General features: G+C 47.6%; 1 protein-coding gene and 1 non-coding gene across 10 annotated transcripts in view; one reads left to right on the top strand and one right to left on the bottom strand.

The window, feature by feature from the left end:
* The window catches only part of MARCHF10 (membrane associated ring-CH-type finger 10), a 100,983-nt gene that overhangs the window by 74,999 nt on the left and 9,145 nt on the right, over positions 1 to 16,839 (top strand). For 8 of the 9 annotated variants that reach the window (XR_009491557.1, XR_003030706.2, XM_015458885.3 and 5 more), the window contains 3 exons: positions 5,101 to 5,267; positions 7,907 to 8,016; positions 15,742 to 15,855. Coding sequence is in view for 7 of the 9 variants with exons in the window: in XM_015458885.3 (XP_015314371.2) it covers positions 5,101 to 5,267; positions 7,907 to 8,016; positions 15,742 to 15,855 (391 nt within the window). In the remaining 2 variants the exon portion in view is untranslated. Of the gene's footprint in view, positions 1 to 5,100; positions 5,268 to 7,906; positions 8,017 to 9,114; positions 9,238 to 15,741; positions 15,856 to 16,839 lie in introns of those variants that run through there. The other variant, XM_059878198.1, reaches the window with a different exon arrangement.
* Positions 6,820 to 6,892, bottom strand: TRNAW-CCA (transfer RNA tryptophan (anticodon CCA)). Its single transcript has one exon. It is a non-coding gene; the product is annotated as a tRNA-Trp (tRNA).

Here is a 16,839-nt window from a genome sequence, read left to right as displayed (position 1 = left end):
TTTCTCCTTTGCTTTTCGCTTCTCTTCTTTTCACAGCTATTTGTAAGGCCTCCCCAGACAGCCATTTTGCTTTTTTGCATTTCTTTTCCATGGGGATGGTCTTGATCCCTGTCTCCTGTACAATGTCACGAACCTCAGTCCATAGTTCATCAGGCACTCTATCTATCAGATCTAGGCCCTTAAATCTATTTCTCACTTCCACTGTATAATCATAAGGGATTTGATTTAGGTCATACCTGAATGGTTTAGTGGTTTTCCCTACTTTCTTCAATTTAAGTCTGAATTTGGCAATAAGGAGTTCATGATCTGAGCCACAGTCAGCTCCCGGTGTTGTTTTTGTTGACTGTATAGAGCTTCTCCATCTTTCGCTACAAAGAATATAATCAATCTGATTTCAGTGTTCATGGGATTTTAAATCACAGGTAAGCCCTTCCTTGACATTTTAATGATGCTTCTTTCAAGAAAATTGTCTATTTTGTTGCTTTTAAAATATATATCTTTACAAAGAAACATTCTGTGTTCCAGCCCAATGTCTTCAGTATTCCCAAAGTGTTTTTTTCCCTTGCATGCTATAACTGTAAGAAAGGCAAGTTTGCCAGATAGCACGTCTTTCGGCTGCATTGCATATCTTGCAGTAACTTACTTTCCTGACCAGGAATTGAGCCCATGCCGCCTGCAGTGGAAGCACCAAGTCCTAACCACTGGACAGCCAGGGAATCCCAAGCGTTTTTGACTGTTATACATGGCTTTCCCTTACCCACCCGCTCACCCCCAGCAATTAGAGATTTTTACGAAAAGGTTGCTATCTCCCCAGAGAAGGAGCCACTCAGCACTTGAAGTTCACCAGCTCTCCCCCATGGGACTCTGGGCAAATCCAACCAACAGTTCTAGAATTTGAATCTTCCAAACTACAAGGCCAGTCTCAAACAGTTACCATAGTTACCTCAGTTCTCTGAAGGGCCACGCTGGGGTGACCACTGCTTCCATTTTCTGTGCTGTTTCTCATGCATGAGAAAGAGAGAAATCAGATCTTTTTTGAATTGCTCTTTTCTTTGATATCTCCTTTCTTGTGAGATGATTTGGGGATATTTCACAACTATGAAATGTGATACTTTTTAAAGCCATCATTAAGCATCATGTCAGGATTCGACCATTTCACTCCTCCTAGGGGTTACCATGCCTTGATGTTGGCTTACTGATCTGGAAAGTGGTTCTTTGAAGGCAAGCCCTCTTTCTCGTGTGTTAGTATGGCTCACTGGGCCATTAACTTATTAGTATTCATTTGCAAGTGAGAAAATTCCATGGCAGTGAATTTGAGTGCAAAAAGGAGGAAAAGATAAGACTTAAGACTTAGAATGCACACATACTCCTATAGCTCTTCTCCAACTGCGGGGATGAAGTTACCTTCCTTGTCAGTGGCACTTTTTTTTTGTTTTCATATCAAACTACCAAAAGACTGACCCAGGGTTAAGGGCCAAAAGGTCTCAGCACCAATCCATCCTCACCTACCCCCAAACACATTTTTAAACCCACTTGTCAGGGGTCTGGATTTCCATCATCCCAAAGCAACACCTTTGGGTGAAAAATGACTTCTGTTAAAAATGCATCTACGTCTAGGGGTAGTAATGTATTAAACAGCTGTTATTTGTGCACTGTGTTTATCAGACACTCTCTTTTTCTGTATATAATAAACCTTATGCTGTTCTAATTATTTGAAAAGCATTCATTTTGGAAAATATTAAAAATACAGACTTAAAAGAATAACCAATAACCCTATAATCCAGAGAAAAGCATTGTGAAAAACTTTGTTTCCAGTCTTTGGTCTTTGCATATAAATGCAATTTTTAGTAAACATGGTCATATTTTATAATATGCCTTATTTTAAGATTTCAAGCCCGTTTCTCAATGCCTCTTACACTCTTTAAACTTTTCCCTTGACTAGTTAGATACATACAAATAAGTATATAACATTTGCACACATCTAGAGAATTAGAGAAGGCAATGGCACCCCACTCCAGTACTCTTGCCTGGAAAATCCCATGGACGGAGGAGTCTGGTGGGCTGCAGTCCATGGGGTCTCGAAGAGTTGGATACGACTGAGCGACTTCCCTTTCACTTTTCACTTTCATGCACTGGAGAAGGAAATGGCAACCCACTCCAGTGTTCTTGCCTGGAGAATCCCAGAGACGGGGGAGCCTGATGGGCTGCCGTCTGTGGGGTCACACAGAGTCGGACACGACTGAAGGGACTTAGCAGCAGCAGAGAATTAGAACAAAACCTAGGCATCTGTATGACCACCTTCCAGCAGACAGAAACTCACTGGAGCTTGTGAGCCCCTCACCCACCCTACTTCCTCATGTCCTCCCTTCATCTTCTCCCTCCTAACACCCCGTGTGTGTGTGTGTGTGTGTGTGTGTGTGTGTGTGTGTGTGTGAAGTGCTCAGTCATGTCTGACTGTTTGCCCCTGGAAAGCATTCTTACATTGAATTTATAATTCCTTTGCTTTTTATCTTGCTGTTGGAAGTTTTTTGCCTTATGGCTTCACCATATGAGTATATGCACTCCTAAACAACACACTGTGTATATTTTTGAACCTGTAGAAATGTTTCTATTATTTTTGAACTCCATAGAAATGGAATAGCTGTTCTTCTGTGACTTGCTTTTCCCACTTATATCATTAGGCAGATGCATCCTGGTTGATATTTTCGGGTTTAATGCATTTGCGTTCACCACTACAGACTACTTCGTCCTAGGAATTACTACAAGTCAATGGACGTTTGCGTCCTCTACCGTTTTCTGTGCACGATGATGCACGATCAGTCTTGTGAACGTCGCCTGGCATACATGTGAAGGGTCCTCCGGGATATATATGTAAGAGTGGACTTGCTGGGCTGGTGGGTAGCACAGCTTCCACTGTGCAAGTTAAAATACTGTCTCAACGACGTGTACAATGATATGCACGATGTGTACTGCCTCGATGAGTTACACTTAGCACAGTGCGTGCTAAGTCACTTCAGTTGCGTCTGACTCTTTGCATCTCCATGGACTGAAGCCTTCCAGGCTCCTCTGTCCATGGGATTCTCCAGACAATAATACTGGAGTGGCCTGCCATTTCTTCCTCCAGGGGATCTTCCCCACCAGGGACTGAGCCTGTGCCCCCTGCGAGATGAGTCAAGTACTGGACCACCAGGGAAGTCCCTCTTGACTCTTTTAAATGTTAAACAGCCATTTGTCTTTCTTCTTTTACAAAATGCTTACCTATGTCTTCTGCCTATTTTTCTTTTAGAATATTTTTCTTTTATGTTAAGAATCCTTCATATATATATATATATATATATATATATATATATATATAAAAGAACCCATTATATATTCTGGCAACTAATCTGATCCTTTGACAGTTATATCTTAGACATATCTTTTCTCAATTTGTATTGAGAGTTGGTATCTCCTCTTTCTTGATGTTTTCTTAAGGAAAGTAAATTCTTAATTTTAACGTAGTCAATTGTATCCATCTTCTGTTTGGACTGTGATTTGTATCTTGCTGTCTTAATTAAGAAATCCTTTGTAACCTGGGGTCATTGCGACATTCTACCTACTCTTTTCCAAAATCTCTACAGTTTTGCTTTGCACACTTAGGACTTAATGTGAAATGAATTTTGGACTCAAGTGTGACATTAAATGTGTGGTGTGAGGTATGCATTTTGAACACCCAGGATCTTCCCCCTGCAGAGCCGCATCTGCCATATAACATAAGTGTGTAAGCTTGTCTCAGGGCTCTCTGTTCTGTCCTTTTGGCCTTTTTGTTTTTCCCTAAAGAACATCATCTCAGTGACTGCGGCTTTATAAATTTATCAGAGCAAAGCCTCCCTCTCCATTTTGTTCCATAAGAATCTTTCACTATACAAACATTTAAGCATCAGCTTGTTGGGATTTTCATTGGAATTGCATTGAATCTATAGATTATCTGGGGGAGTCTTTTTTTGATAAACATGGCATATTTCTTCTTTTGTTGGTGACTATCACAAGACAGTGCAATTCTGTTCTTTTTCATTGAACTTCCCTTTCTTGGGGAGAAAATTCTCTTAAGAAACTGAGCATACTCTCCTATATCCAGAGCAATGGCTATTTCTTCCTCTCTGTTGATTTTAGTCTCCAGCCAATTTTCCTTTCCTTGACCGGACAGTCCCCAGGCCCATGAAGATTCTAAAGCACAAAAAAATAGCCTTAGGCCTCTCAAAACCCTCCCTACAGAAATATCTACCAGCTATTCCTGACTTACTGTTTATGAGATACAAATATGTTTGCTTACACTTTCACTAATTCCATCTTCATCACATACTAGCATCTTATATTCTGGAATGTCGGCATAATTCACTGGCAAGGGTAATGGTGAGCTCAGGTCCAAGTTCACTGGTTCATCATTCATCCCAACCAGCATCTACTGAGTAGCACCTGCCAACGCTCGACAGGCTTCAGATGCACCTTATCACCATCACCTGCACCCAGGCTGCCCTTACCACCCTTGTAAGTAGGTAGCAGTTGTCAGATTATCCTCATGGCTTTACACTTGAGGAAACAGAGACCCGGGAAGCTTAAGCAGCATGTCATCAAACTCAAGGAAGCCTCAAACCCAGGCCTGCTGACCACAAATCCCCCCACGCTCACCTCCCCCCAACACTCACTAACACACCACACCAGCTAAACCCCACAGTGGCCGAGGTGTGGAGAGGGGCTCCTAGCCTCTGGCTCAGCTTCCCTCTGGAGTCCTTTCCCAATCTCTAGCTGTGCGATAGGAGCGCTGGGTTCTCCTGGTGAGCTCGCACCCATTGGTAACTGCAAAGAAGCCTGACAAGAATCCATGCACTTATTATCAGTGACCATGCAGCAGGGTCGGAGGGAGCAGTGGGTGAGCCCCAGGAAGGCGCAGCGGTGGAGATCAGGTTCCCTCAACCTTCCTCCTTCCAGGCTCCCTCCACCTCCCCCACCCCCCTCCCCCGGCCCCAAGGACGCTCTGGGAGCTAGTATTTGTGGAAACTAGTATTTGTGGAAACTGCCGACGTGCAGACTCCTGGTGACGAGCGCTTGTTTTCCTTTTAGTCTCCTGGAGGAGGATTCCGAGGAGGAGGGAGACTTGTGTCGCATCTGTCAGATAGCCGGGGGTTCCCCCACCAACCCTCTCCTGGAGCCATGCGGCTGTGTGGGAAGCCTGCAGTTTGTTCATCAGGAGTGCCTGAAAAAATGGCTGAAAGTGAAAATAACATCAGGTAGGTGGGGAAGGCGGAAGGACATACGTGCCGCGATATGTAATTAACACGAGACGCCGCCGTGTGGGACCCGCGAGCCCCGACAACAGAGAACAGCGGGGCACTGGCCCAGGGCTCCTGCTGGGAGGCCCATGACAGACAGGATCAGGACTAAACGCTGCTTTCAAATTATGGGAGGTAAATGAGTTGGTTTTGGTTTTGTTTTGTTTTTTTTTTTTTTCAAGGCTCAGGGATGAATCCTGGAATGTGCTATTAAATTCTACTCCTGCTTGAGGCCTGAGCAGAGATGCTAAGATTACCTCTTGGGAAAGAGGGAACCACAAACAGGCCCATGCTTGGACTTCAGCAAGCACCCAGCAGTCAGGACAGCTGGTAGACCCCCAGCAAGACCTGCTTCCTTTGACTTGTGAGAGAAGGTGTGGAGAGGCTTGACACCCAGAAACTGAGCCAAGCTGCCTTTCTGGAACAGGGGAAGGAAAAGCCTACCAATGTAATTTTTCTAGCCCTACATTAGATAAAGAGATTCCCATTGTGCTCATTTTGGCAGCTCTGTCTCTAACAGAGCTTGTAACTGGGTGTGAAGTCCCCATTCTCAACGCCCTGGGGAGGTTATAACCTAAATATAGCCACGTCAGTAGGTCGGCTGTAGTTTTCTTGGCAGGGAACAAGAAGTTTCTTTAAAATATTTATGAACAAGAGCAACTTGAATAACAAAAAAAAGGGGGGACGCCAATGCAAAGAAGAGTTTACTTTGAAAAGACCTGCTATGTCTTTCAGAGTCCCCATCTCTGCAAACTTTTTACCCTAGAGCCAGAGGCTGTTTCTCTCCTCCATGCTGTCCTCCTTGGTTGTCATTGTGCTAGACGACCCAGGAGACCTTGACCTTGACCCTGTCCCCATGGGTTGTGGCCAGCCCCCCCCCTCAACAAGCACAGCACACCATTTAATCAGGGAATGAACACTCGGGATGAACCAGTTAACTCTTCTCTCCTCAAGGCCCTTTCTCCACATCTGGAGGAGAGTAGTAGCAACTGCAGCCCGAGTTGCTTAAAGGCATCTTTGCACAGTGAGCAGAGAACCTAGCCCTTCAGAGAGCAAAGAACAAGTGGATCTCAGCAGCTAATGACCCTGCCGTGCAATGCTTTATCTTGCTAGAAATTTGGGCCAATTAAACATCTAGAACAGAAAAAGTTACTCATGAGATATGTGATGAAAGTGCTGCTAAATGCTTGTAAATGCCAATTCTGGCCTGGGTGTGCTAGGCAGGATTAGACTGGAGGACACATGGGATGATCCATAGCCTTAAGTATTACAGAATGTTGTTAAAAAAAAAAAAATCAAGTCATCAAAATGCAGATGAGGGATCAGTGTTCATCCTTGTCTTTTGAAAGTCTCTATAATTTACTACCTGTTTGTATCCCCACTGGGGAAAAGTAGAACTGGATTGTAAAACTGTACAAACTCTATCTTTACCAAATAAATTCAAGTAACTGATTAGTCTTCTGTATTCTTTTTTTTTTTTTGGCGTGCCTGGTGGCTTGTGGGACCTTAGTTTCCCAACCAGGGATCAAACCTGGGCCCTCTGCATTGGAAGCATAGAGTCCTAACCACTGGACCACCAGGGAATTCCCAGTCCTCTGTTTTCTAAAGCATTAAACAAACACCAGTACATCATTAACCAAAATGCAGCACCTACACCAGGGGAAAGGACAGACGGCATCACACTTGCTTAGATATAACAACCACAGATCTGCATCTTCCACTTTGCACTGAGGAATAGGATAAAGGGGGGGAAACGTGCTGATCTAGAATTCGCATCAAACAAAACTAAACAGGAGGACCTCCCTGGTGGTCCAGTGGCTAAGACTGTACTCCCAGTGCAAGAGGGCCCAGGTTCAATCCCTGGTCAGGGAACTAGATCCCATGCACCACAACTAAGAGTTCTCATGCCACAACTAAAGGTCCCACAGGCCACAAGTAAGACCTGGCACAGTCAAATAAATAACTATATTAAAAAACAAAACAAAAAATCAACAACAACAAACCAGGAACAAAGGAAGCCTTCTCCTGTGTCTTTTCCCAAATGAGGCTGAGCTCAGGCTCAAGTGTTCGACCCAGATATCGCTATACCACAGCCCACATGTGGGCCTGGGGTCCCTCACTTTCTCAATCGGGGAGTTACATAGGCAGAAGATAAGGCAGATTTTTAAGCCATAGGTCGAGGATAGCTTCTGCCATCAATTTGGTCCTTACTAATTTATTTGCTTGGGCTTGTGTTAGATCTACCAGGAAAAACATCAGTAACATAGACCCAATGTTCACTCTTCTGGCAAACACGTGTGTCACAGACTCTCAGCCTCCATGTAGTAATTCCAAGTTTATGAACCTATGTGTTTATATTTAAACAGAGAGCAAGACCTGTTATTTAAAAGTCACGGGAATTTCACTCATGGGAAGTTTGCATAATAATGAAAACAATGACAAAGAAAATTTCAGCTCTCAGGTTCAAGGTCATTTTCTACAGAAGATGACCCACTATAAAAAGGCCACCAAAACTCAGAATTCCTAACACATACAAATTCGCTCTCAAAATGTCAACACCAAAAGGGTTACGTGTAACAAAATTCTTTCATTTTAAGGAGCAGATCTTGGTGCTGTAAAGACCTGTGAGATGTGTAAGCAAAGCCTACTGGTCAACCTGGATGATTTCAATGTGACCGAGTTCTACCAGAAGCACCAGCAGTCCCGGGTAAGAGAACCTCCTACCCATGCTGGGTCCACATGGGTAGAGGTATAAGGCAGGAAGGAGCTCTTTCTCTGATACCAGGAATAATAGTGGAGGTGGGGTGCAGAGGTCCTGTGCAAGGCTCCCAATTCAGCTCGCTTCTCTGAGAAAGTCTGTTCCCAAATCGGACCACTGGAGGATTAGAAGACTTAGTCCCACTGCTGAGGTCCCACTACTGTCAGGGACAAAGTAGGAACCTGAAGTAGCTGACTAGACATATAGAGATAGGAAAAGTCTGGCAAGCTCCACACCCAAATTTGCTGAAACAATTGAAGTTGAATAGCCACAAGAGAAAAAAAATCAGGGTCTTGGAGAAATAGTCCCCAATTTATATATTGAGTAATCTTGGGGGGTAATGAGGAACAGCTTTGCTCAGGGTTTAAAAACATGTAAGCACCTGTTTACCTGTTTACTCTGTGCTTTTTTTTTTTGGCTGCACCCAACCAGGGATTGAACCTGTGTCCTCGGCAGTGAAAGCAATTAGTTCTAAGCACTGGACAACCATGGAATTTCCCTATTGTGTGTTTAAAAACAAAACAAAACAAAACACCTCGTGAATTAACTCCCCTGGGCCATTGGATTGCAATTCTAGTACTGTGAAAGAGTTAACTTTAGATGGGAAGGTGGTTTATGCCCGAAATAATAGTTCATTGCCCATGTCTCAGGCAAACACTTCTGTTTAGAGCTATGCTGCCCAACATGGAAGCCACAGACACAGCTAGCTCACAAACAAGTGGTTACTTCCAGTCCAGATGTGCTGTGTTACACACCAAATTTCAAAGGCTCAGTCCGAAACTAAGAGTGGAAATCCCATAGACAGAGAAGCCTGGTAGACTACAGTCCATGGGACCACAAAGAGTTGGACATGACTGAGCAGCTTCACTTTCACTCTTAAAAAAAAAAATCACATAAATAACTTTATATTATAGTTTAAAATAAATAGTTAGTTGCTCATTTGTGTCTGACTCTTTGCAACACCATGGACTGTAGCCTGCCAGGTTCCTTTGTCCATGGGATTCTCCAGGCAAGAATGCTAGAATGGGTTGCCCTTCTCTTCCCCAGGGGATCTTCCTGACCCAGGAATCGAACGCAAGTCTCTTGCATTGCAGGCAGATTCTTTACCGACTGAGCCACCAGGGAAGCCCGTACTACAGTATAAGTGATATTTAAAACATATCAGATCAAATAAAATACATTATTAAAATTATTAATAATTTCACCAGTTTCTTTCTATACTTCTTTATTGTGGCTCCTAGAAATTTTCAGGTTACATGTGTTGTCTGCATTGGTGGCTCACACGGTATTTCTATTGGGTAGTGCTGATCTGGACGATGCCTGGCAAACAATAAGCAGTCAATAGATATTTCTCTCAAATGAAAACGTCCCATCGTTACCATTATAATTCAAGACTGACCTCCCTCATCACGCAATTAGGGGAAAAAATGATTAATAACCACAACTGTAAAGGGCATAATATAAAAACCATAAAATCATTGTTAGCAACTGAAATGTCACTCTTCAGAGGAGTCACTTTGGCTTTCAGATCATTGGCCTGTCAATGTGTGTGTGCCAAGTCGCTTCATTTGTGTCTGATTCTCTCGGACCCTGTGGACCACAGCCCACCAGGCTCCTCTGTCCGTAGGATTCTCCAGGCAGGGATACTGGAGTGGGTTGCCATGCCCTCCTCCAGATCTTCCCGACCCAGGAATTGAACCTGATAACCCACGTCTCCTGTGTCTCCTGGACTGCAGGTAGATTCTTGACCGCTGAGCCACCAGGGAAGCCCTGGCCTATAGCCAGACCTTTTTTGTGCAAAAAGCACAACAGAGTCGAAATGGTTCCCCTGAGTTTGGGCAGTCCTATAGTTACCTTTTTAAATCCTGGGTTATGGCTCCAGGAGAGAGTCACCACCAGCCTGTGAGTAGGGGAAAGCTGCCATGGCCACCCCACTGCCCCGCAGAGAGGGAACCGGGAGATAACTACCCCAGCCTCTCTCCTCCTGCCCTCTGGTCTCCTCCTAGGACCTGAACACAATGGGGAGCCCAAGCACAAGGGGGCCAAGTAAACGCAACCCATAGAGATCAGCCTCTCGGCCGCAGAGCAGGGTGAAAAATGGAGCTGGAGGGGAAGATGGAAAATACGCAGCACACTAATTACACGACATGGAAGCAGAAAAGAGTTTAAATTAGTTTCGAGGAGAACTTGACAGGCCATCAAAGCCTTTTGAAAATGCCCTTCAATTATAATCACAGGGAGAAACTAGATTGACAGACCTACCCTGGTGGGAGAACAAAGGTCGCAAGAACCAATGTGCAATATTTATCTGCGGATGGAAAGCAGCCGAGAGCTCCCTCTTTTACGGCAGTTCCGACTGTTCCGATGGCTGGTGGTGAATTTAGTAGTGTCTGTTTGCTAACAGTCCGAGTTAAACTGGAGGCACTAGGGAGGTGTGACTTCCACAAGTTCAGAAACTCTCCACGGATGAAGATAGGAGTAACTGTCATTTAGCACAAAGACAGTGACGGGGACTTCCCTGGTGGTCGTAGCTAAGACTTGGTGCTCTCAATGCAGGGAATCCCAGCTTCGATCCCTGGTCAGGGAACTAGATCTCACACGCTTCATTGAAGATCAGAGATCCCATGTGCCCCCACTAAGACCCAGCACAGCCAAGAAAAGACCAGAGAGGAGAAAGAGTGAGCCTTCCACACACAGGCTTTTGAGGACAAAGCCCTCTAAGATACCTCACTTAGCATCTGACCACAGACTGTGGACTTGCCCAGTAGGTGCCCAGCCAGCACTGTCAGTATTCTCTGAGGGGCTTGGATTAGTGTGTGTTTCCCGGCTTTGGTTCAATGCACCTGAGTAGAGCCAGCAGGAATGCTAACCGTGACCTCTAACAGGGCACTGAAATCTGATTTTCCCTCCTTTTTTTGGACATTGGGTGGTCCCCATAGGGTCAGGGCTTGTTACCAGGCTCCAGGTGGCTGGATTAGGAACTCCTAAAGGCTGTCTGGGGGGTGGCCCCATGAAGCTAAAGCAGCTGGAGGGGCGGAGGGGAGACCAGGACCTGAACTAAGCACCTTGGGCTGTGGGCATCAGGCAGTCCATTTATTGGCCTGCCAGGGTTGGCATCAACTTGCTCCCGCCCTTACTCAAAGATGCCTGGAAATTAAGCCCAGCAGGCATTCCACACCCACTGCCCACCTCCCTGCAGTGTTGCCCGTGAAGCAACTCCATATTGTCGTGTGTGTATGTGTGCGCACGCACGCTCTTGAACCTGGAGGTGGGACTCACAATTGATTGATGGATTGGTTGATTGGGTTTCTGAGCGGAAGGAAGAGCTCCTGGATGGCAACAGATAGAGCTCCAAGGAACAGTCCAGGTTGCAAAATGGACCAGGAGAAAAGAAGTTTAAGAAAAACTGAGGTCAGAGATTGTACACTCAAATGCCATAGAGACCAGGCAGATTAACAGCTGCTCAGAATCTCCCAAGTGCCATCCACTGGGAGCGGTGGCGACTATGGCAAGGCAGTGAATACTCCTTCCAGCAGAAGGTGGTCACATCCTTCCTTCTTTCCTACCCTCCTTCCTTTCAACCAGGACACATCCACAGACCAGATTCTGCTTCCTGGCTACCAACTGTTGATCCTTAGCTGAGAGCAGCTCTTTGAGATGGGTGGTTGCCAAACCAGGGCCCACAGCATCATCTGGGAATTTGCTAGAAATGCACGTTCTTGGGCCCTGCCCAGACCTAGTGAATCAGCATTTGGGAAAAGGGGGTGTCCAGGAACTGCATTTAAAAGGCCCTTTCAGTAATTCTGACACGTGTTAAAGTTGGGACCACAAGAGTCAAAAGTCATCACTAACCCAAAATTATACACTTTCCCCCTCATTCTTTGATCCATGCATGTATTTATTGAGCAATAATATTCCAGGCATGGGCCAGGCACTAGGAGCAAAGGGGCAGGCAAGGCACATGTGGTCCTTGCCCCCAGTCCTAGCTTTAGTTCTTGTCTCTTGCAGGATGTTTTCTGTTTTGCGAAATACCACGTCCACTCATATTAGCTCATTTTGTCATCACGCATTGAGGAAATGAGGCAGAGCAGAGGCTATAATTCTCCCCACTGATAAATGGAGTCCCCTTCTCCATGCACAGTTAAAAGTCTTTGCCCAATGTCACAGGGCATGGTGGCCCCAGGCTGCCCATTCTGGGGTTCCCGGCTCCCTGTGTGATGAAGAAGTGCCCCTGCCATCCTGGCCCCTGCCACACAGGAGGGGCTCAGCGGGCCTCTGGCTATCATTGTTTGGAAGCACAGGCCTGACTGTGCTCCCTCTCGGCCGCTGACCGTGCTCCCTCTCGGCCGCTGACCGTGCTCCCTCTCGGCTGTGGACAGATGTCCCTGGACACACGTAGCCACCTAATCCCCCTCACACCTGGGAGCATCCTTGGAACATATTTGAAGACTTGCTAGAACTCTTAGCCAGGCTCTCTTTCTTTGAGCAGATTACATTGAGAATTTCCATCCATAACAAATCTCTCTGCTGAAATGGATTTGAACAAAATAAAAGGGCAGGAGAAAAGGAAGGAAAACATCTGGTAGGTGGGCAGAGTGCCCCCCTGAGCTCCTGCCCACTGCTTCACGTGCCTCCCCACCCCCATCTCTGCTGTTGCACGTGGGCAGCAAAGTGTGATGCACACGGGCCGTGGAGGGTCAGGTCGGGAGCAACTCCAATAAATAACGCTCCAAAAATTAGCTCATCCTGCCCTTACCGACCAAACACGACGGATGGAACTCTCTGATAACAAACGCCTCCCACTTGTGGCTTAGGGTAAAAAGGATGACTCCACGCTGACTATGAAATGTCTGCGCCGACTGGCCCACCCGGCCCCTTTTGTCCAGCATCACAGGCTCTGCAAAGGGCACATAAAGGAGCTGGGCCAGCGAGATTTATGGCACCAAGTGACAGGTTCCCTCCCACAGACCAGGGAAGAGACACAATCTGCTGGAAGTGACTTTTCAAATGATCTGCAGAAAACATTAGTGGATATTTTCCCATCTGCATGCCTCCGGGTCTTATGGAGTCATAAAAAGTAAATGATTTCCCTGCACGCTTTGACAGGCCTGATAGTTCCAAGCCATTTTCTATCTGATTGACTTGCCGTTATGCATCGGAGTGTCTGGGAGCAGAAAGGCTTCCTGGTGAAGCAAGCACTCAGGAGACAGCCATCGACAGCTCATGGGAGGCCCCCCATGAGGAAAAGTCAACAAGGGACAAGGCTTGGTCTGTGTGGTAGGTAGTCCGGGAAGGCTTCCCAGAGGTGGTGGCTCCTGAGACAGATGGCAAAGGAAGCACCGGCTCCTGGGGAAGGTGGGAGGAAGCCTTTAACACAGAAAAAAGAGAAACGAGCCATCTCCTCTCTGCCTGTTCTAGGCCAAGGTCAGAAGAGAAAGGCTAAAAATAGGCTAACCACTAAGGACTGTTGGCTGGAGTCTTTGAAGGCAGGTCTGTAGGGCAGGAGGGGGCTCAAGCAGTGACCTTGAGGCCAGTGGTCACCAAGATTCAGAGCTGGCCCCGATGCAGAAGGGAAGAGCGCAAGGATCTTTGCTCAGCTTGAGCACCTTTTCTGGCAGCCGATCCATCCTGGAAGGGGTGTGCTCTGTGCCGGCTTCCTGCGCTGCCCTCCATGGGATGGGAATAGGACACCGGGCGTGTGAAGCCCCTCGGGCCTCCGGGGGAAAGGAAGGAGGCGGCACTGAGATGCTACTGTGTCAAGGCCGAGCTTCAGTTCTCCTGGGAAAGCAGTCACGGTTTCAACCTTTCCCAAGGGTGATGTCAAGGGCCGTGCCCTCTGCCGGGGCTTCTAGTCCCCTGGGGTTTCCTGAGCATCGTCTGGCCCATCCCCGATCCTCCCACCCTGGAGATCTGACCCAAGGACAGATGGGGGAATAAAGCGGCAGACGGGGAGGAGTCATCACAAATCTGAGAATTTACTGAAGGTCGAGGCAGGTCCACGGGGCGAGGCTCCGCAAGACAGATTGCCAAAGGAGCCAAGGACAGAGGAACCACGGTCACTCGAATGGTCAGATCTTCCCTAGAGGAACCTCCCAGTGTTGTCAGCACCAGTGAGAAATACACCACCACCCACCCACCGAGAAAAAGCAAAGATATCAGCCAGTGCACGACGCGGCATACACAGCAAAGACGAAGGCTTAGGACTCAGGGAGGAACGCCTGGAACAAATGCGTTTCATCGGGAAGCCTTCTGCAAGGAGGCGACCTTGTGACGGCTGTAAAGAAAGTCATGGACACAGCCTTGGAAAGGTGGAAATTGGCAGAGGAGTTTTCACAGCAGAGACATGAAGGGACTTCCCTGGTGGTGCAGAGGCTGAGACCCCATGCTCCCAGTGCAGGGGGTCTGGCTCCAATCCCTGCTGGGAAACTAGATCCCACCTCCTGCCACTAAGAGTTTGCATGCTGCAGCTGAAGATCCCACATGCCCTAACTAAAGAGCAAAGGTTCCGAGTGCTGCAACTGAGACCCTGCACGGCTAAATAAAGATTTTCAACAGAAACAGACGCACAAAAGCAAGCCAACAAACCATGTGAGAAAGAGCACGCGCAGAGGCCTTGAGGTTCACGTGGCATCTGAGGCCCCACTGGGCCTCCGAGGCCCCACCGGGCACATGCTCTCTGGGGCTTAGATGACAATAGGGCAGCCAGGGAGGGTGGGGAGTCAGGGAGCCCCTAGGTGCGACCATCACTAAGCCCAGTTGTGAAGGGAGAAAGTTAGAGAACTAAGGCCTGAGGCCCTTTCCCTGAGCAAATAAGGGATCTAGGAACATCAAATGTTCCCACCATGGACATGTGTCCCAGATTCTCCAACAGACCTGTCTGCCTTCCTGAGTCATACAGTCTTATCCGGTTGACTCCCCTTCTCAGCGGCCAGCGGCTACACGTGTACACACAACATGACATCCAGTTGCCTCCATTCTGCCTAATGTGGTCTCACCGCACCATCTCCCCAGCCCACGGCAAGACTTTTTAAAAATTCAAAGCCAGCACCTTCCCCATATACTCCAGCTACACGAGTAGAGAATTTTGCCCAACAAACACTCCGCCCCCTCATGTGTGTGCGGCCATTCAGGGCCTCTGTCTAAAAGGCCCTGAATGGCCCTCAGAGCCACCTCCCAAAGTCCCTCCCATCCTTTTAGGACCATCAGAGACACTGTCTCCCAGGTCATATGCCACCAGCCTCTTTCTTCCCATTCACGACTCCTTAGTGGCCCTTGACACATCCCACTGATACGGGAGCCGTCTTTGAATGAGGCACACTCTCTCCCACATCACAGAATGGGGTCCCAGCAGGGAGCTGAGACCTTTGACCCTGTGTTCTCCCAACACTCAGCTCAAGGCCATGGCAGGTAACTACTCAGTGAGTGTCCACAGCCCAGGACCAGGCCAGGAGCTTCTTCAGGCATCCTCCACTAGGCAGTCAAGGATTCCAGGATGCCTCCACCCCGGGTCCCCTTCTGCTCTGTTGTCCGGTCCCCCTCCAGAGCAGGCCTTGCCTTGGGGCTTGGGCTCCCATTCCTATTTCTTGTCCCCTCTTGGCCTAGGATCCTCCACCCTATGATTGAGCCCATGAATATTTTATAGATGAACTTAAAGGCTTTCTTGTCCACCTGTAGGTACAAAATGAGCTAATGAATTCAGGCTTGTACCTGGTGTTGCTGCTTCATCTCTATGAACAGAGGTTTGCAGAACTCATGAGACTCAACCACGACCGGGCCACAAGAGAGAGGGTGAGTGGGGCCCCGCCTGGGCCGTCAGCAGCAGCGTCACTGACCTTGCTGTGTGCTTTAGGAGATGTGTATCTGTGTTCAGCTGGTGGGATATGGCACCGTCATCATTGGCACCAAGACTAATGGCTGCCAGCTATAGGCACAGTGGCCCTCTGGCTGAAAAGTGACAGTCAAGTGTGAGTGTTAGTTGCTCAGTCGTGTCTGACTGTTTGCAACCCCAGGGACTGTAGCCCACCAGGCTCCTCTGTCCATGGGATTCCCCAGGCAAAAATACCAACATGAATAGATGAATAGCCATTCCCTCTTCCAGGGGATCTTCCTGACCCAGGAATCGAACCTGGGTCCCTTGCATTGCAGGCAGATTCTTTACCATCTGAACCACCAGGTCACGTAATTGTTTCCTATTAAATATGAGTGGTAATTAAATGGTCATTAATGGTTGTATAAGCAAGTGGGTCTCTAGGGATATTTGGCCCCCAAAATAGAGGCCAGCAAGGCTGTGGGGGCTGGGTGTGCATCACACGTGGATGTCCACTGCCCAAGCAAGGAGGGTCCATGAGAAATAGGAACCTTCCCTGCCCCCAGCCAAGGGAGCTGTTTATTTTGCTTCGGCTCCCAGGGTATGTCATCCCAGCATCTGTGTGTGTGTATATGCCAAGAAACAAAGGTGCTGATGGGGTCCCATCTGTCATTAGAGAAGCGTATTTACCAGGAACGATCATCTGTGGCTGCCCTTCCTTTAATAAAAGAACCAGGGCCCTCTAGCAGACTGTGTGGTGTCGGGGGAGAAGCCTAGATCCACTACTCAGATCAGAATGTGGGAGAACAGGGCAACCTCTGAAACGTACAGACACCCTTGGCCATTATCGAGTCAGAACCCTGAGCCCCAGGGGACTGTCAAATGCGCCCGGTGGCTGGGCCAGGGAAGAGCACTGTCAGGACAGGGGTGCCTTCCTGACCCGAAGGCCACGCCAGGCACGGATA

The sequence above is a fragment of the Bos taurus genome, chromosome 19 (genome assembly GCF_002263795.3).
Source record: "Bos taurus isolate L1 Dominette 01449 registration number 42190680 breed Hereford chromosome 19, ARS-UCD2.0, whole genome shotgun sequence".
NCBI classification, from domain to species: domain Eukaryota; kingdom Metazoa; phylum Chordata; class Mammalia; order Artiodactyla; family Bovidae; genus Bos; species Bos taurus.
The sequence above is the reverse complement of the archived record's forward strand: the minus strand, read 5'-3'. Positions and strand labels throughout refer to the sequence as shown.